The 21,061-nt window shown below is 42.1% G+C and overlaps 1 protein-coding gene and 1 pseudogene across 3 annotated transcripts in view; one reads left to right on the forward strand and one right to left on the reverse strand.

Moving 5' to 3' along the window:
• The window catches only part of LOC146974412 (glutamate receptor 3-like), a 68,720-nt gene extending 56,432 nt beyond the window's left edge, over positions 1 to 12,288 (reverse strand). For all 3 annotated transcript variants that reach the window (XM_085797710.1, XM_085797711.1, XM_085797713.1), the window contains exons 1-2: positions 11,856 to 12,288; positions 11,372 to 11,530 (exon numbers count right to left, since the gene is read on the reverse strand). In XM_085797710.1, coding sequence (XP_085653836.1) covers positions 11,372 to 11,530; positions 11,856 to 11,943 — 247 coding nt within the window. In that variant the 5' untranslated portion in view covers positions 11,944 to 12,288. The remainder of the gene's footprint in view (positions 1 to 11,371; positions 11,531 to 11,855) is intronic.
• A 6,446-nt stretch (positions 12,289 to 18,734) lies between these two features.
• On the forward strand, positions 18,735 to 20,165 carry LOC146974413 (general transcription factor II-I repeat domain-containing protein 2 pseudogene; annotated as a pseudogene).
• The last annotated feature ends 896 nt before the right edge of the window (positions 20,166 to 21,061 follow it).

A 21,061-nucleotide genomic window follows, 5' to 3' on the forward strand; every position in this document is an offset into this window, starting at 1 on the left:
TTTTCTCTCCTCTTCTAGCTGAAGGTTTGTTTGTTTTTTGCCAGGAGGTGGTGGTGGTGATTGTCGTCAATTTATTACAAAAGATTTAAATTGAAGGTCTGAGCAGCGCCAAGTCTTCAGGGCAGACTGGAGGCTTCAGTTGGAAAGGTGACAAGACGAGCTGGGGCTAGCTAGTTAGCATGCTAACTTCAGAAGAAGAAGAAAACACAGGAGTTTTTATGAGCATTGCTTCCCATTACTGGACACAGCTGTTGGTGAGTAAAGGAATTAAGTTTGATGCTAAACTCACAACATTTCTTCCAGACTGGTAACAGCTGTTGTGTTAACACTAGCTATGTAGCAAAAGCAAAAACTTACAAGCTACAAAGAAATGTGTCTCTTCATGTACAATCACAGTTTTTGTTGATAACCAATGAATATTATAGGATTGAATGAACAAAAACATTCATATGTTTTACAAATAAAAAACCTCAAATCAAACGGCTTATGCTACACACAAGCAGGCTACCGCCTTTTCCATACACGCAAAATGGGTTTTGCTAACATTTGGCAGAACATATTGAAGGAATTGCACACAAAAAATGAAAAACTGCATTTTACATAAATGCTGTTTAGATATGATTGGTTGAAACTGGAAAATAGCTCTACACATTTATGTCTTCTAATGCAGTGGCCTAAAATAATTTCACAGTTGTGTGGTTCCTCCATGTGTTCAGTTGGAGTTCAGCGCTGTTATGCTTTTCAACAGTTGCATCTCTTCGGCTCGACTTTTCCATTAAGACAAGCATTCATTCTCCCACACACGCCTGATAGCTCGGTTCAGTCATCTTTCTCTCAGCTGTTTTATCATTCCTCCATCCCACCATTTTCTCAGCCTTCACACATCACATCAGATCTCACTGGTGTACGAAATACACAAACGCAGGCATCAACAGAAATGAAATTGCTGCACCTGTTTGAGATGATACTGTAATCACGCACAAAAATCTTCCAGTTGTTGCTGCACCATTGTTGTGCGCTGAAGGACCATTTCTAAGCCTCACCTCAAGGACTCGATGGGCACTTGATAAATAGCCTGTGGTAAATAACGCTCCCCCTTCATGAGAGAAAAATGTGAGAGCAGATGATCTTATTTTCTTTTTTTTCAGTTTTGGCTTCACAAATAACAGATTCACAAATTTCTGCAGCAACAGACAATATTCAGCCTGAAAATAGAAGGCAGTCTTAAAATTAACACCACTAAGCTCATCAAATAGCATCCAATTCTCCTCTCAAAATGGCACCAATATTTTCTGATTGTCAAGCAGCCCATTCCCCAAAAGGACTAATGAAATCATATATTTGCGCTCATCAAGCAGTAAACACTATTCAACTACAGTAAATTCCCTTGATCATGGTCAGCAATAAAGATGTGCATCATTGACTTTATTACAGACGGGAAGAGGAGCTATTTTTTGAAGCTACTGCAGACACTGCAGAGTGTCTCTGTCTCTACGAATCCCTCTCACACTTTCTGTCCACTTCCATCTTATTTTCTCCATTGCTTCACAAACACCCACATCTGCCTGTCATTACAGTTACTATCCGCAACGGCTCCCGCACCCTCCATCTCTCTGCATCTCCTCAGCTCTCTACATCCTGTCAAACGTAACATATACATGTGGCAGCTCCAGCACTGTCTCAAGTCCTCCAGAAACTCTGGACTTTAGAGTTTTTAGGGTCTCTCCTGTTGACAGTTGACAGCATTTTTTCGGAGTCTATCATAAAACCGATGTAGGGATGAAGTTGTAGTGTATGTGCACTGCGGGGCCGAGCCTACAAAGGGAATTCTTAAAGCTGTATAGCTGAGGGGGGATACAGAGCGGGAGCTGGTGTCCTCGCCTGAACGCCGCACGCAGTGAGGAAATTGAACTTTATGCATATAAGAAAGTGAAAATGGGGAAAAGGATAGAGGAGGATTCACACTGAGATGAGGGAGTGAACTTTTTTTGGACAGAGTCACTGGTGGGTGCCTTGAGGTTTGGAGGGATTGAGTTTTGCATTTGCTCAAACAATTTTACTTTTCGTGACAATAACAAATAACCTGTTTATGTGCGCGCTGCTGCCTGCTGGAAAGTTATTTTTCTACCGTGTTTCTAAGAGCAGTGCTTGTGGCAGCACCAGAGGAGAGGAGAGCGGCAGGAATTCCAATTCATTTTCTAGAGAGAGAGAGAGAGAGAGAGAGGAGGCTGTGTTGGTCTCAGCCACATGGGGATACCTGTCCCTGTCTTGTCCTGTCCTTTCTCAGGGTCACTTGTTTAGTAAGAGATAAAGGCAAAGGACACGGCTCAAACATGCAGTTGCTGTCCCTGCTGATAGCACAGGATTAAAAATTAAGGAAGAGGCAGAATGATTCAGATTTATCCTGAGGGGGACATGACTTTTTATACCAAATGTAATGGCAGACATGAGACATTTCACTTAAAACCACAAATGTCAACCTCAGAGCACGGACGTCATCTTACAGGATGTCAAGGCCGTCCATCACACGTTGTTGACATATTTCACTCTGGACCAACGTGGTTGACCAACCAACTGACCAACATCACCACTGCTAGCATTGCTAAAGATAGACAGTGACCTGTGTTGATCATTTAGTTTAAAGCGATAGTTCAACATTTTGGCATATTTGCCCATTGCCATAATCCCTATAGTCATAGCAGTAGGTTCGTTATCTTTAACTGTTGGTGCAAGCTATTTCTAGAACGGCGGAGCCAAGCTGCAAGCTGCTCAGAGCTACGCTACGGAGGCTCATGGGATTTCTTGGTTTCCCTCATCAAACTCATCAAATACACAATCCAACTCCAAAACGCTCTTGTGGACAAGTTGTGACCTGCACATTCACCACGTTATGAGATAATAACGGAACGTTGCGAGACAGAGTTGTTTTAGAGGCAAATTCATGCAAAACCGCTGATGCGCGTTTCTGTCGGGGGCAGTTTTTCATCAAGCAGTCTCTGCATTTGCCTCGAAAACAACTCAGTCTCGTAACGTTCCGTTATTAACTCATAGCGTGGTGAATGTGCAGGTCACAACTTGTCCACGAGAGCGTTTTGGAGTTGTTGGATTGTGTATTTGATGAGTTTGATGAGAGAAACCAAGAAATCCCATGAGCCTCTGCAGTGTAGCTCTGAGCAGCTCGCGACTCTGCTCCGCCATTCTAAAAATAGCTTACACCTACAATTAAAGGTAATTAACCTACTCCTAAAACTATAGGGATTATGGCAATGGGCCAATTTGCTAAAATGTTGAAATATCCCTTTAAAGACAATGAATGGATGTGATGTCTCAGATGATGATATGTTTTCTAAAATAAACCCTGATGTCAAATCCAAACTAGAGAATTTATGCCATTCATGGACCCGCAGACCTCACTCAGACTGAATTAACCCATGATGTCATGTCAATGATTACGAAGCCTCTGTATGAACCGTAGATCAAGGTGATCCATTTTCCCATTATGACACATATCATGCATACAGTGAGGATCAAGCTCTTTCCCATTCGTCTGAATTTGAAACTGCTGAGGAGACAAAGAGCTGTGAACAACTGAAACTCAAAAACTACAGAAGATATCCTTCAAAGGACATTGTCAAATGAGACAGCATAACAAAGCTGAACAGAGAGTGCTGGAAAATCTTGTAAATGTGCCGAATAACTGACACTCAGCAGATTCAGTGTCTCCTCACAGAAACAAGCTGGGCGTCTGAGCTGGTGTCGTTTACGAAATGATGATTTGCAGGGTCAGAGCACACAGCGTCCCCTGTCATTCAAGGTAACATGCATCCAGCTGCTTAACGTGTCAGCAGTGACGGGATGTCATGGAAATATTTCTCTATCTGCATCTGACAGTATCTCCAAACAGATAAATATCCAGAAACTGGTTTGGAACAGGAATCATTCACTGTACCGTCGTCTCCAGCAAGGACTCGTCAAGAAATAACAAATTTATTTACAAGCAGAGGCAATTTTTATGTTTTTATTGAATTAATGCTCCATGGTGATCTTTCCAAAGCAATTTTTCCACCATAAAAAAACAAAAGCGCACTGTATTTATATGCAACATCTCAGCAGAAAGACAGGGAAAGATGAAACGTCTGCAGTTCAGTTGATAGTTCAGTTCTGTACTGAAAGCAGCAGCGATTTTGAATAACCACGGGTTGACACACATCAAATAAAAGGCCACATTTTGAAATCATAAACATATAAGGTCAGTGAAGGTCTAAACTCCAAACAAACTGTAGACCAGTGCTGAGTAACTGTGCACCTGCCTGCCCTAACCAGGGCTGATGTCTGTTTTCACAACACAACATAAGAGCTTGTTTGCTTCTGCACCATCCTTTAACCTCTCAGGGTGCTGCAGTTCAGTTTGTTCCTTGAAGCCTCAGTAGACAGGTTAGTACTTTTGAGTTATGGTGTACGACTAAAGTAAAATTCAAAAATCCAATTTTCCTTTCCTTGTTTGTTAATCCATCACAGCTGTCAAAATTAAAATGGTAACTGCACTGATATGAAGTATTATTGCACGCTGAAGCACTCTAGAGCATAACTCTGCAGAGCTTAAGATGAAATTAGTGGTCAAATGCATTTTGTGATTGGATTCTCAAATAGCAGGTTTCAGTTATTTCAGTTAATACACAGTGGGCTGACACGAACACAACCTCACACCCGAGGAGGAACAGTCTCAGGTCAACACTGCTTGTGGTCATTTCAGTACAATGTGCTGCTACTGTGTCCACTTAATTTAGATTTTGAGCTGGAGGGCGAATGACATCGTTGACTGAACCCTGACCTCAACCTCTCCTGACACCACACAGTTCACTGTTGTGGTTTTTGTGTGAAATCTCAACAACTAAACAACTACTGGATGCAGTGCCAAGACAGTCAGTGGCAGTGCATACATTCAGTTTTCAACAACTCAGCATTTCATCCGGTGTAAAATATGCTGCTTCACATCATCATTATTACTGTGAGCTTGTTAGCACGCTAACACCTCACAGTGCTGCTAGCACGGCTGTAACCCTCAGTTTTGTTTTGTAGTGAAATTGAAATGAATTAAAATAAGATGAAATTTAAACACACTATAAATTAAGGTACGAGGCAACAAAGTAGCAGCTTAGCTTGTTCACAAAACTTGTCATGAAAGAATATTGTAGACAATTTTCCTATTTAACAGTGTCTCTTTATAGCATCTCATCTAGTCTAAATTTAATAAACTGCAGTCATCCCACTGACAGTCTTATTAGAACCCAGCTAGTTCAATTTTACCATAAAATTGTAATAAATGTTTGTTTTGAGATGGAAATCTCACTGAAGGCAAAGTGCACACAGTTTAAATGATCTCTGTGTTATGACATTTAAGTGTTTCATATTTTTATCCGCATTACAGTCTGCATTGTTGTGCAATTCGTCTCAGTTGACCAACCACAGAGAAAGCACAGGGCATATAGGGACTGAAGCCTGAGTAGGTGTTTCTCCTCCGGCAGTGTGTGGTTGCATGTTGGCTGGAATTCCCTCTTCTCTACAGATTACAGCTTCGTAAAAGCACACATTTCCTTCCAGTGGGTTACCCCCTGCAGATACTCATTATAGGCAAAGAGTGGGGCAACACTCGTTGGATTATTCCTAATCTGAGAAATACAACTGGATTCAGCCCACATGTTAAAACAACATGACAGAAGGAAATCTACAGCAGCGATACACAGACAAGGCCTGGGGCTACTGGAGCCGTGTACGGAAGAATAGACCTTAATATTGCAATGCACCGCAGTAAAAGCACTGCTAACACTCCACCTACACATGCTTTGCATATTCTGCAGAAACATCAACCAACGACCACTATTATGGGAGAAAGAGGAATAGAGTGCACTCAGTTTAAAACACTGTAGCGCAGCAGGAGACATGGGAATTTGACTGACATCAATAAGGGGACCCCTGCGTTAAGAATTCATTAACTCTAGCCATGTGTTATGGTGACCACTGTTGTAAAATGGACAAAAATCAGACTGAATAAAGGCGTTAATGTTTAAATATGAACATAAAATTGATGGGGTTGTTTCAAGTACATTAAAATACATTCTGTGTCTTAACATTTAAAATAAACAACTTTTTTTCGAAATTCATAAAAGCAGCTGCTCTGAATTATTCACTGCCCCGGTGGCATCTTTGCTTTTCTTTTTTTGCATCACTCTGTGTAGTTGAGCTTGTTGTCCTTGGATAATCTCAGGTAACATTTAGTGAATAACAGCAGAGCTTTCAGAGGCAGGCGCGCTGAAAGACGTTGTGTAAGACTGCAACAAACTGCTGCAGCATCACTGTAGCTTGTCAGTAGTGATCACCGTCGCTCTGTTACAGCGCTGGCATGTAAGCACGTTCTGATGCACAGGATGGAAAACTAACTGTACATCTCCGGTGGCTTGCCCCCAAACCTATTCAGTGCTATTCCGCCATTTTACAGCACCATGACCACCCAGCGTTGAGTGACTCAGTTTGAGAAAAACAAGAAATGAGACTCTTTCTGAGGATATCTACACTCCTTTTTGCACGCGACAGACACTGGTGTCTCCAGTCAGCTGATATTTAAAAGCCCCTGATGTCGTTATGGCCATTTATTTAGCATCAGTGCTCCCCTGTTCAAAGAAAGGTACTGCATGACGACCTGTGAGTGCTGTATTGCCCCACAGCGATACATCCTAAAAGCTCTTATCATTATTTTCTTATTATTAAGGGTCAAACCATCTATTCATGTCAGTGAAAACAGCATTGCCTGCAACTGAAATGACTCTTTAGTTGGATAAAATTACTTCAAAGACATTAAAAAGCTTGTATGTATTTGTTATGTTCCATAATGACACAGCTATGACAAATCTAAGGATGAGTACTTGTCAACTTGGGGCAGGTCATCCAAACTGACAGGACCCTGGCTGCAGTAGCAGTAACTCAGATATTTTTATCAGTGTATCGTGATAAAAAGGACATGCTTTTGGGTAAGTGTCTCTCTCTGTTCAAGGGCTCCCAAATCGAGAGGCTTTTAAATGCAAACGCAACCGTCTGACTGTCCAAATACCTCCGCGAAGGTGGTGGTGGTGGAGCTGTTTTGCATGCTGAACAAGTTTTGATAATTGAATTTAGACATGCACAGTGAGTGGACTTCTTCCTCTGATTATCGCTGACCCCGCCGTTACTGGTGCTGCTCCAATGTGTGGATTAAGATAGAAACTATGATGCTGAACGCTCCCCCTCAGGCCAAACAATTTGACAACCTTGTCTCTGGTGCTCATACATCATTCATGACTTGTCGGTTTAAATGAGTTCTCGGAGTTATGATGGATCCAAGGTTATGTATTGTTTGGTTACATCCCAGCAATGTTTATTTTACAACAGCAACTACAGCAAAAATGATATAAAGCATTGCCAATTGAAATTCACATTTACCTTCTAATATTTGCTCAAACACTGTAATGACTCACTTTAGGAACTCTTATTCTTCCTCAACAGGTTCTGAAATGGTGGCTGCTCAGAAGTGGTTTAGCTGAATAGTTCCACTTTTTAGAAAATGTGCTCATTTGGTTTCTTGCCAGGAATAAGATGTGAAGATCAATATTTCCTCCATGTCTCCACACTAAATATGAAACTACTGCCAGCTGCCAATTAGCTTAGCTTAGAAGATTAGAAACACCCTGTCTCCAGTCCTTATGTGAAGTGAAGACGACCAGCTGCTCACTGTAGCGTCATATTTACTGCACAGCCTAAGAAGCACAGAGAGCATGTAAACTTTTCCATTCGAGCATTTAATTCAGTTTACACCGCAAACCATGAGCAACATGGCTGACACACCAAGCGAGTGACTGTGCTGCAGTTCTTCTGCTCTAATAACACATATTTTATCATAAAAATGTTAAAAATAGACATTAGAATTTGCCTGTGGGTTGGTACTCTCTCTTCTATCCCCTATCTGCACTGCTTGTATGCAAATAATAAACCAATATTAATAATAATTCCTTATTTTGATACAGCTTATACAGTCTTAATAATGCAGAAAAAGAAGAAGGAGAAGAGAAAGAGGAGGAGGAGAAGGAGGAGGATATCTGGCTGCATGAACTGGTCTATGCTGCATTAGTGGGATTGTCCATTGCCTACACACTGAAGTGCTCTAACATTAGCCTCTGTCTGAGCAGCATCACACTGGTTGAGTCATAGCAGAGGGAGGATAGGTAGCTATAATAGACGATCAAATGAGAAACACACAGTCACACTGACATTTGATGAAATCAAAGTCCATATCTGGATAAACTCTCTCTGCTTCAAGAAGAAAACAAGAAAAATCTTTATAAAAACTATATGATGCGGCTTTTTCATTGTTTTTATGGGTGAACAACAGAGGAGAAAAGCTTACAAACGACTTGAAATTTTCATTTCCTGCATTTTTCACTTTGCAAAAAAAATGTCAATGCCCCGTCACTATATCCAGAAGCGGTAACCCTACTTGGTTTACCTCATCGCTTCCTGCCCTGACCTCAGTCCTAATGGGTGTAACCCTCCTCTCTCTGCATTAACGCACACACTGTCCTGGCCTGGGGAAATGCCACATCGATACATCCTGCAGCTTCACTCCAGCCACAAATTGGTGAGATAATAAACACAACAGCCGAGTGAAGTTCTCTTTGTCAGGATCAATTCAATCTATTTACAGTGACTGGGAATTATTTGCTGCAATACACCACTGGCTGTATACAGGTTGTTGTTATTTAAGCTGTCATATCTGCAATGCAAGCATCAAACTGAAAATTTAGTGTCTCAAACCGGAGGAAGTTGGAGAATAAGGCATTTATTAGAAGAGAGGGAGTGCGATAGAGAAAATGAAAGCTTGGTGAGAATTGATTTTTCCATACTGGAGAACAAACTGGAGCCCCACACACACACACACACTAATGCTGGACCATAGCCTTCCACCTATTGATTCACACTGCCAATAACAGAGTCATTTGCCATCAGGGATTTGTAACAATCATTATATACTGACCCAAGTGGAGGACAGCCGTGTTGTCCTGCTTTATTTCTGTCAGAATACATATAACAAATGGTCCAAATGAGCTCTGAGTGAAAAGTAATCCCTCTGTTTGGTACACCTGATCCATCCTTCCTTTCATTCAGTTGTGTATCTCATATAAAGGGGAGGGGATGTGGAGGGGAGAAGGGGGGGTTGTAGACAAGCCCAAAGACCACAAGCAACAAGCAGATTTAAAATCTCAGCCATCTTAACACTTTGCTAATGTTTTCTAAATGGAACGATGTGAGCCGCGGGAAAGCATAGCAATGACTAACCTTTAATTCTTGCCAGAATAGAAATGTGTCAAATCATAATGATCACGTTCCTTCGCTACATCGACACCTGCCAGGCAAACAGGACATTATACAATCCAGACTACTATAATAAGAGCCGTGTAGCTTGGTACAGATTCAACCAATGCCTTAGTCACAAAACTGGCCTGGCTGGTCTGCCTGTAATGAGCTGCTCACTGGTCTGTTTCAGCTGGAGAGCATCATCAGGCATCATCTCGCATCCGCTCATCTCAGTGAAATGGATCCTCCTGATTATCTTGTTTTTCTTCTTGCGCTTTAGGAGGAAACACCTTAAGCCTCTTTTCAAAAACAATGAATTCAGGTTTAGTCCCCAGTCATTCCTGGCTTTGGTCCCAATTCTTAATAGGTGCATGATCCAAAGACATACTGTACAGTATTTGCTTTTCTAATTCAACAGGCCTCTATTTTTACTACAAGGCTGCACATGAGGAGGGGAAATATTGTTTCAGTTCCCTTCGAAACTGGCATTAGGAGGATTATACAGTGGAATAAATGACTCAAAACATGTATTTATAGAGCCTATATACATAATACAGTTATTTGTATGATACCAAAAGACAATCTGTGGGTTTAAAATGACTGGAGGAAAAACAGCTCATTGATATTGTGTTTTGCTGGATGACTTATTTTACATAATGACATCCTTTTAGCTTCCTTAAAATGAACAACAGGCCCAAGTAATAGAGTTTGCGTTTGTCCCTGATCTGGGAAAGCCAAGCATGTCAGATTCATCTCTTCCTCAACAACAACAACGAAGGAAGTGCCCTTGAGCTAAGCACTGACCCCACAGCTGCTCCGGTGTAATTACTCAGCAGCCGACAGTGCAAGGCTGTGGTTGAACTGGGCAGCGTCAAGGCGTGAGTGTGTGAATGTGTGTAATCCCGCATTCGCCTGCAACTTCTCCCCAAGCCTGCTCCTCCATCCCGGCTAAACACACACCAGCAACTACTCTCCTCAACTGCATTTTACATTTTCATTAAAACTGAGCCCCTGATGTGTTGGGCACAATTTTGCTCAATTTTCTTTTCTTCTCCTTTCTTTTTTTTTTGTGGTCCTTTTTCTCACTTCATTAGGTTACACGGGCGCCTGGATGGCAGCTGCAGAGTTTGGAGAGCTGCAGCTGATCCTTAAGCATGAAGTGTGAAGTGCAGTTGGTGGGAAGAAGGATAACAAATTAATTCTCCAGACAGAACTTGGTGCCCTACATGGCAGAGGAGTGACTGGTAGACCAATTATGAAGCCATCTCACACTCCACAGCACTTCCTATCAAATCCATCATGCTCGTGGAGATGACTACATGGATTACCACATGTTACAGTTGATACAGTGGTCTATTTATCCTTCACAAGTGCAGTCAGACAAATTTACAACACTGTTCTGCAGGTAGAGTGATCTTTTAAATTAATTAACACAAAACAATGGCGATATAATACTTTATATAGATACAAATAGGCATCTGACATAAGCCTACATTGTGGTTGAAGAGGTGCAGATTAATTAAGAGGTCATTTAACATCAGAGGAACAAATGGAAATGCAATAATTTGTATGATCCATCCAATTCAACCAGTGGCCTCCATTACCATATCTAAAGCCAGACAACAACAGGGCCACAACAGGAACAGCAATGTTTGTTTCCCCCTCTGGAATTACTGAATTACTCAGTTTACAAAATCACCTGGTTTGGCCAATTACAGGCCATCGTGCTCCATCATCCAGCTGGTGAGTTTTGGATGGTAGCCTATGACTGAGGAGACTGTGCATTAGGCAGGACACTTGGCAAGTGACCACCTATTTCATTCAAACACCTGTTTTCAGTTCATAAACAACATTCAGCATCACTTCTGGGTGCAGTATGAAAAACAGCCCATATCAGCATCATGTTATTTTCAACTAGCATAATGTGTTGCTGTTGTTCTCACACAGGGAAAAGTCATATCAGCTACTAAAAAACAGTGAAAGTACTCACACGCATGTGTGACAGAGAAACTGTTGGAAGACTCCAGGTTGTCAACATTGTAATTGAGGTGGAAGGGTTTCTCCGTCACATTCTGGTTGGTGTTATACAGCTGGACAGCAAACCTGAAGGCGCTGTGCTCCTGCACCGTAGAGCGCATGAACAGTCCACCTACAGGGAGAAATATCACATATGACAGGGCTCAACCCAACACACATGAAAAAAAAGCATTTCAATTTCACCATAGGGACATTATGAGAAGTAAATGTGTAGCTGTCACTAAATAATGCGCTGCAGATACTGAAACTCGTTCTGACCATTTGGATCAACTCTATTTTTACCAAACCGCCCACAAAGACGCGCAAAATCCTACAACCACGAGAAGTGAACTTGGCAATGAATTATGTAAATAACCAAATCAGTGCGACTTGCTCAGTCGTGTCCCATTTAGACAAAAAAAAACGTAGGTGCAGTCAGAGTAGCCCGTTCAACTTACCGATGTTGATTTGATTCGGAAACCCAGCCCGCGAATCCCCCAAAAAATACAACAAAACGAGGACTGTCGCTGTTGTCCGATGCCACATTTTTCTCTCCGAGAAGTGGAATCAACTCCTGGTCTGGATGTGACAGAGGAGCAGCAGGGAGAACCATGTACACGGGCTTGTACGCAAAGAAATCCACAAGATGCGGCGGGGTCTTTCTCTCACTCACTCACTGTGTGTGTGCACCCACGTTGAATGTGTGCCAGCGCAACTGCAGCGCAGGCTCCTCTGCTGCTGCTGCTGCTGCTGCTGCTGCTGCTGGAGGAGGAAACCTAAAGCCAAGATCTATCTCAAAGATGGAGGAGGTGATGGAGGAGGTGGAGGTGGAGGAGGAAGAGGAGAGAGGGAGAGCGGATCTCCTTACTGTGGATAAAGACCTTTGAAATGGACCACAGAGACGGAGAGAGAAAGAAAGCGAGAGGGAGAGAGAGAGATGAGGGAGGGGAGGGATTGAGGAGGGGGGGCGTTTATCAAACTTGGTCTGACGTTGAATTATAATAAGAGCAGCCTCCAGTCTTCCTCACGTCACTGCAGAGTTGGTTGGTGTGTGTGTGTGTGTGTGTGTGTGTGAGGCGGCGCAGGCTGAGCTGGATTTGGTGTGTGTGGTGCAAAGTCAGAGCAGAGCAGCACACACCGGCATCCAGTTGATGATCTATCTATCTATCTATCTATCTATCTATCTATCTATCTATCTATCTATCTATCTATCTATCTATCTATCTATCTATCTATCTATCTATCTATCTATCTATCTATCTATCTATCCATCCATCCATCCATCCATCCATCCATCCATCCATCCATCCATCCATCCATCCATCCATCCATCCATCTATCTATCTATCTATCTATCTATCTATCTCCTCACAGCATAATCTTAGGCTGTCCCCTGCAGGTGTTTGGGTGCAGCGGCTGTAGATGTGAGAGCTAATGCAGTGATTTATCACTGTTTAATCACTGGTTGCCAAGAGTCCCAGCTAATGTTATATACTGGAATCCTAATTGACTCACTTGTGTTAGTCATTTGGATTCGCAGTCTTTTTTCTTTTCTTTTTTTTGTCAGCAATCTCAAAAGGTGATGCAGGAAGTGCAGGGTATTACTTACAGTGAGTTCATTGATTCACTGTTTGCATCTTTAAGGTGCTGCTGGTGGTGTGAGTCTTTAGACACGGTGTTGCTGTTTCAGCCGACTCACAGAACACACAAAATATGATGAGATGCCTGAGGTCATCATCATTGTTGGCTCATTATCCTAATTGTTTGTGGTTTAACGGGGGGCCATTCATTTATTACACCAGCAACATGACAATGGTGCCCCGCCTGGCAATCAGACTCACATCACAACAATAATGACCCACGCGGGTGCACCAGCGGGACAGCACACGCTCATCATCCCCCCTCACCTCACATGTTGATTGTCTGGTCATGTCTGGCCTGAGAAGTTAGAGGCTAACAAACAAACTTAGCCAAACTGCAGCCAGTGGCAAAATTACTTCAATGATCAAGAGCTGCACACGGTTCTGCTAAAGCAATCCTGCTTGATTTCACATTAACACCACAAACTGTATGTGTGTGTGTTTTTTTTAATCTTTATTTTTACTGCTTCTAATTCAAAACACTGCAGCGCCGTAAAAAACCTAATAGGTTGGCTTTTAGGTTTACAGGTGATTTTAAGGCTTTGAAATTTAATCGTTGTCTTTCACTGTGCTTTTTCTTTTATTAAGCTGTATGTAACTCAAAGCACACTCTGTACTCCAGGCTGCAGCACCGCACCGGAATGTGATTTAAATCTACTGAAATTAGTTATTGAACACTATTTTTTAAGGACAAGCACTCTTCGGCTTGAAGTTCATCCTCCTTAATTATTTATCTATTTCAAGACATTATATCACTTTATTCACTCCAGTAGTGCTTACTCACTGTGGGTGACTCTTACATTCCATTAGGTTAGCTGAGCAATACAATATCAATTATGCTCACAGAGTGTGATTTGTTGGAGCGTGTGGGTCTATACACTATGTGTGTGCTGGGATGGTAGAAATCATTACAGCTTCCTTTTTAGACCGCTGCAGAAACCAGCACAGCAGAACAGGCTACAGACTCTGTGGTTATTGATCTGGATGTGATTTAATGCTTGGCATACAGCTCTAATCTTTCATAAGACGCGGCAAGTAGAACAACTGCACTATAATTAAGTTCAATTTCATGAGGGGAAAATACTGTCAGGATGGCCTGACCTTTCCGCAGACGTACACCACCGTTAGCGTGTCGTTTACAGATATAAGTTCCCGCGGCCACTTGAAAAATGATCCAATTCATTCTAGGCCACTCACATATAACACCCAGATTGTTTAAATGAAATTCTTGCGAGACGTACACACACCAGAGGGGTCAGCATATCAACAGGTTAATATAAGTATGGCCCAAAGCGCAGCACGCAATGAAGTACACTTCACTAAATTCTCCATGCTGCTGAGCCAGATAAGGTAGTGTACACAAATTACTGGAGCAGTCAACTTATTGTTGTACTTCCTCACATGCGCATCTTCCTCAGGGTTATTAATGTTTTCTTTTAGCAGCAACATCCTCCCTACAACATGTATAAATAATACAACAGTCTTATCACTTGCTAAATTACATACCCGTATTTACACCTCAATACTTTTATGGGACCTCTAATGTGAAGCCCTGATGTGCTCCATGAAAAAAAGAAAAAGAAATGATGGTTCAGAAATTCGATGTTAAGTGTTAAAGCAGAAGTAAGCGATCCGGTCGTTTTTCTGACTTCTTGTCAGCCGATGGAGTTAGCAGTCCCCGCCCTCGTCATGGATCTATTGGTCCTCGTCCCTACGTCACCACATTCACGCGCATCCCTTGGCTGCACACACAGCCCTTCATGCCGATCTCTCTCCTCATTGGATAAAGGTTGTAGGATACAAGGAAATAAAATAAAAGTTTTCTCCTCGGCTTACAGCAGAGTAGAGTGACTGACAGACCCGTGTTTCGGACCAAACACTCTATGTAAGTGATTGCCGTCGGAAGATATAACTATTTAAGACTTATATTAACACAAATATTCCGCTTCTGCTTTAAGTTCACATTGTATAATTGATTTTGATATATAAACCATACTAAACAAAACATTGACATTTTTGGAAAAGATCAGAATAAAAGATCTCCTCTCTGCTGAGTTTCCTATTCATCTTCAAGCAAAAGAAAAATGACATTACCCCATACTCACCACAGCTAATAATCTTTATACAGTTTCTAATGTGTCACAGTCTGACACAAGCACATTTCTCAGCAGGGGTAAGCTTCCACATCAAGTGATACACAACAATGAAAAGTTTTCTGCAGTGAATGAATCACTAAATCTACATGTTTAGAATTATGATGATATACTTTACACTGTCCCATCTTCCCTGTTAATGAGTTGGTTTGATGGCAGAATTTATACCACTGTGACTTTGCAGCCTCCACAGATGTGCACTGAATCTCTGCTTTCAGAGAGGATAGCAGTCGCCTTCAGTGAGGAGACCTCCCAGCACGTATCTGACAGCATTTCAATAAGTGTTAGAAGTATTTAGGAGAGCTTTCAGGTTATCACTGCACTGCCACCACGGCGCACCTTGGGCAAGCTTCCCACTTTTCCGCAACAGCAAATGAGATCTGTTCGGGGAGTCTCTCACTCTCTGTCTGATGCACAGCCTCTTTAGCGAGATTCAGCCGAGTCTAAATGTCAGCAGGTCTTTTCCAAAAGCTGCAAAGGAGTTTAAGTAAAAATGGCATTTATGAAGTGTCGACCATGTGGTGGGTGCAATTAATGGCGTGGTGTGATTTTGGCATCGCTCCAACAGGCAACAGGGACAATGTGATGATAAACAGTGAAGGCCTGTTCAACGGTGAGATGCAGTGCAGAGAAACATTAGCAGCTTTAGGTGATTGAAGGTTTGTGTTCAAATAGAAATAATGGGAGAATCTTAAATGATCTACCAGCCCATATATCAATATACACAGATGATCGATCACTTGTCAATACTAACCTATCAAAAGTCTGTGAACTTAACCTTGTTTTATATATAGCAAATGCTTGTTATAACCCACAGAATTATGCACACAAGTTGTAAGCCTGAGGGAGTGGAGTGGCCTAAATACAGGCATATCCAGTGTTACACATAGCACTGTTAACAGAGAGCTCGCAGTTACAATCAGACGCATCAGCCATCCACAGTAATTAAGTCGTCAAAAAGACCCCTGATTTTGCAGTTCAAACAACTGTCAGACAAACAACAGGCAAATAGAAAATCTATCAGGTTCACGTTGTGTAAGTGTCTGCATCACCGTGCGCCATACAAAGCCGATATTCTGTCTTTTACACATAACACATTAAATTCAGCAAAGCAAGATCTGCTCTAGTGTTGGTTCTTCTAATCTCTGAAGCGTTCTATCTTCTGTAAAGCAGAGCTAGTTATGTATTTTCTACAGCAGTGCAACCTCCTTTTGTTTAACGGGTTATTAATAGAAATAATGCAGGTCTTGCAGGTTGTCTCATTTTCTTGTTTGTTTAGTCAAAGCCTCTGTTCTAGCATCATTACTCAAAGCTGGAACCAGTGAAACTGGATGTGGAACTTCACATCCACGTGTTCAGCTCCACATTTCACATTTAAGGTGACATTAGGGCCAAAGCCTGCTGGGAGAATTGAAAAGTGCACAGCAGAAGTGCTCTGATGCGTGCACGGCCTCATTTTCCTTGGGCAGATAACATAAATGAGGGTTGGCAGCGGATAATTAAAGATGAGAAATACGGCTGTAAACAATGTCTTCAAAACCAAACGATGCTCAGTGAGTCTAGTGCCATTATTTATTCTTGGTCAGGGATCAAGAGGTAGCAAATAAAAAGTGTGATAATGCGTAACATCTCAACTTGCATTCAGCCAATACGGTGCACAGAGGGAAAACCTGAGGGGATACTGTACAGTGGATTAACTGGGATTAATGATACACCAAACCAACACCATGGACAGCATGCTGCACACTCCCAAGTGAGGTTTTATGTGTAACTTAACAAAACTAATGCCCGTAAAATACTTGAGATGAAATTATGACATTGTACTTTGTGTTATGGTACCCAAGGTCAGGGCTGCAGTAAGTGGTCTGAAGCTCCCCAGAAAGGTCGGGAGATAAAAAAGAGCTCGCTGAGTGCTGTAAAACTCCTCGATAAAACCTTTTGTGTTTCATTCTCCTAAGGCTTCCTGTAAAACCCCTGTATTTATGGCTCACTGTGGAGCCTCAGCTACACAAAGTGCTCTGAGCCCTTAAACGCACCACATCTTACAATACACACTGTCGTCTTCTACTGCTCTTCACTTACTGTCTGTTTGATGAAGACAAGTTAAATCTTAAGTAATATCATGTTTTACATCCGCAGGTTATATCGCCATTAGAGTGATGTTATTATAGCAAGGTTTATGGTATGTTTTTAAGAGCAGAAACAAGCAGAAGAAAAATACCACTCAGGATTTGCAAGCACACAAACCAGGCAGAGTGATAATGTCAAGTACACAGAGCGTGCGACTTCATCAGCATGAGAGTTTGTTATGGTGTTGAATACTGAGGATGCTGTTGGAGGGGGGCAGAGGGAGGCCAACATATTTCTTTGGAGCAGCTGAATGGGCAAAATCAAAGCGCAGATGTGTCCTGCCATGACACTGGTTTTATCTGACAGCTCTGAGTAATCAGCTCCGAGTAAACAGCAGAGGATGTGTCAGAGCTTGACCTGCAGGTGATGCCTACAGAACATTCGAAGGAAGGAAACCTAGTTCATGATCACCGAATAAATTGATGCAACGTCTCGCTTTTTTTCTTCTTCTCAGTTTTCTACCAGATGTCAGCTCATAGCTGCACAAACATGCATCACTTCACTTGGGGGAGGGCAGGGGTCAGCTGTCGAGAGATGTAGCCAACAACTTTTAATACTCATATGTTTGCAAGATGTTTTCTTTTGAGATTATTTTCATTTCTTTTCTCTGTTGGTTTCAAATATCTGCCTTTTGCGAGGGTTATACAATACACATGATAATCCAGGAGTAACTCAGTATTTCACCAATTGTTATTTTGTATAATTTCATATTTGAGAGGTACATAGGTTTCTGTCTAAACTCCTTTTATAGCCATGTTGTCTTTACAGAGAGAAATGGTGTCTAGACCAGACATGGGCAAACTACGGCCCCCGGGCCATATACGGCCCGTTAGGCTTTTTAATCCGGCCCGCCGAACTTGTCCAAATTATAGTAAAAACCCATGGATGTGTAAAAACCTCATTCATTTCCCTTTCCCCTGCAATACCCTCGTTTCCCCGATAGATAGCGCACTAGTCTAGACTAGAGACACATTGACCTTTGTTGGAGTCAAAGGTTGGAGTGCAACTTTCCAGCTGCCATTTTCCCCCTTCGGTAAAAATGAGCGGACCAAAGAAAAGAAAAGTGGACACTGAGTGCCGAGTGTTTAAAAAGGAATGGACAACAAAATATTTTTTTACTGATGTCCGATCAACGGCTGTATGTCTTATATGCCAAGAAACGGTTGCAGTTTTCAAAGAGTACAATATCAGCCGTCACTTTGCCACAAAGCATGCTAACTACGCTAACAAGCAGTCGACACAAGAACGGGAGGCTACTGCTCAGAGGTTGGTAGCTAATTTACAGACTCAGCAGAATTTTTTTCACCGACAAACTGCGATTCAAGAGTCAAGTACCAAGGCAAGTTTTTTGCTGGCATTCAAGTTAGCAAAGGCTAGCAAACCTTTCTCCGAAGGCGAGTTTGTGAAAGAATGCATGGTAGAGGCAGCAGATCTCTTGTGTCCGGAAAGCAAAGGCAAGTTTGAAAAAATCAGCTTATCACGCAGGACAGTAACTCGCCGTGTGGAACTGATTGACGAAGATATTGTCAGCGAGTTAAACAAAAAGGCGGAGTCCTTTAAGTTTTATTCACTAGCACTGGACGAAAGCAACGACGTGAAAGACACTGCTCAGCTCCTCATTTTTATCCGAGGGATAAATGACAGTTTTGAGATAACGGAGGAGCTTTTGAGCATGGAATCGCTGAAGGGGAAAACGCGAGGAGAGGACTTGTATGAACAGGTGTCTGCTGTCATCGAGAGAATGAAGCTGCCTTTGAGTAAACTTGCCGGTGTCACCACGGATGGATCGCCAAATTTAACCGGAAAAAACGTCGGGCTGCTGAAAAGAATCCACGATAAAGTGCAAGAAGAAAACCCTGACCAGGATGTCATTTTTCTTCACTGTATCATTCATCAAGAAGCTCTATGTAAGTCTGTATTGCAGCTTGATCATGTCGTGGATCCAGTTGTAAAACTTGTTAACTTCATACGAGCAAGGGGACTTAATCACCGCCAGTTCATTACGTTCCTAGAGGAAACCGATGCGGATCACCAGGACTTACTTTACCACTCTCGTGTCCGGTGGTTAAGTTTGGGGAAAGTGTGCCAACGAGTGTGGGAGCTCAAAGACGAGATTCTGTCGTTTTTGGAGCAAATGGGGAAATCCGACGGATTCCCTGAGCTGAGCAATGAGGACTGGCTTTGTGACTTTGCGTTTGCTGTGGATATATTGTCACACATGAATGAGCTGAACGTTAAGCTGCAGGGGAAGGATCAGTTTGTGCACGACATGTACACAAATGTAAGAGCCTTCAAATCCAAGCTGATTTTATTCTCCAGGCAAATGTCAAACAAATCTTTCACTCATTTTCCCACACTGTCCACGCAGAAGGCCACCCGAAACGTGAAGAAATACTGCAAATCACTGGACGACATGCACAGAGAATTCTGCCGTCGGTTCACTGATTTTGAAAAAATTGACAAGTCACTTCAGCTGGTGTCCTCTCCCCTGTCACAAGACCCCGAAACAGCACCGCATGAGCTGCAACTGGAGCTGATCGATCTTCAGTCTGACAACGTCTCAAAAGAGAAATTCAAATCTCTTAAACTGAATGACTTTTACGCTTCACTTAACGAAGCCACATTTCCAAACCTGCGGAGGACGGCACAGAAGATGCTGGCATTGTTTGGCTCGACTTACGTGTGTGAGCAGACTTTCAGCGTCATGAACATCAACAAAGCCCGTCACAGATCCCGGTTAACTGACCAACACCTCAGATCTATTCTGAGAATCGCCACAACGAAACTAACTCCAGACTTTGATGCACTGGCAAAAAAAGGAGAACAACAACATTGTTCCCACTGAAATGTGAGTTTCTCTACTGTGTTAAAAATAGCAACTTGCGCATTTACGCACAGCAGTACAGTTACAGTAGCTTAATTAACATGTCGCACATGCTCTCAATTTAAAGACCCCTTTCTTTCGTTGGGTAATAACATGTTCTGAATGTTGAAAGTGATTCCATCGATCTTTTTCCAGTAAATTTCTTTAAATTTGCACCTTCAATTGTGTCTGTTTTTCATACATTTCAATCCCCAGGTTTGATAAATTACATTGCGTGTCCAAATGCTCCTGGCCCGGCCCCTCTGTCAAATTTTAGAGCCCATTCTGGCCCACAAGTCAAAAAGTTTGCCCACCCCTGGTCTAGACTCTATGGCCATGTTAATCGTTCGAGTCACTGGATCACAGAAAGCTATTTCAGTTCATCTCAAGAGGGACACGAATGCCACAATGGTGAAAAGGGAAAAGTCAGAGAAGCTACGCAGTAATTAGGATTGATCCTCTGTGGACCATGAATGCCTGAGCAAAATTTCATGGCAATCCATCAAACATTTGTTGAGATATTTTAGTCTAGATTGACCACCATGTAGATCCATGCAAGTAGCATCACGGACTGAAATGGCATCAATAAAGACTCTCTGTGGGAATCATACTTAATGAACTCTCCAGTCTGACTCAGTCAATAGAACAAATTTTGCAAGATCTAAATACTGGACACACAGTGTTGATTACAGTGTTTATAGGCCTAATTACGAAACTAAAGTTTGTATATGCCATGTGGTAAATTTACTATATAGATAATTACCAAGCTGCGCGCACAACTGCCCAGTGATACAGAAGGAAGTTTAACACAGGACATAATGTGTATGTTCCTTCATAAAGTTAATTTAGCTGCCCTCCTTAGGTGCTACAGCCTAAAT

This window comes from Trachurus japonicus, chromosome 14 (genome assembly GCF_045865225.1).
Source record: "Trachurus japonicus isolate A0001 chromosome 14, Traja_1.0".
NCBI lineage: Eukaryota > Metazoa > Chordata > Actinopteri > Carangiformes > Carangidae > Trachurus > Trachurus japonicus.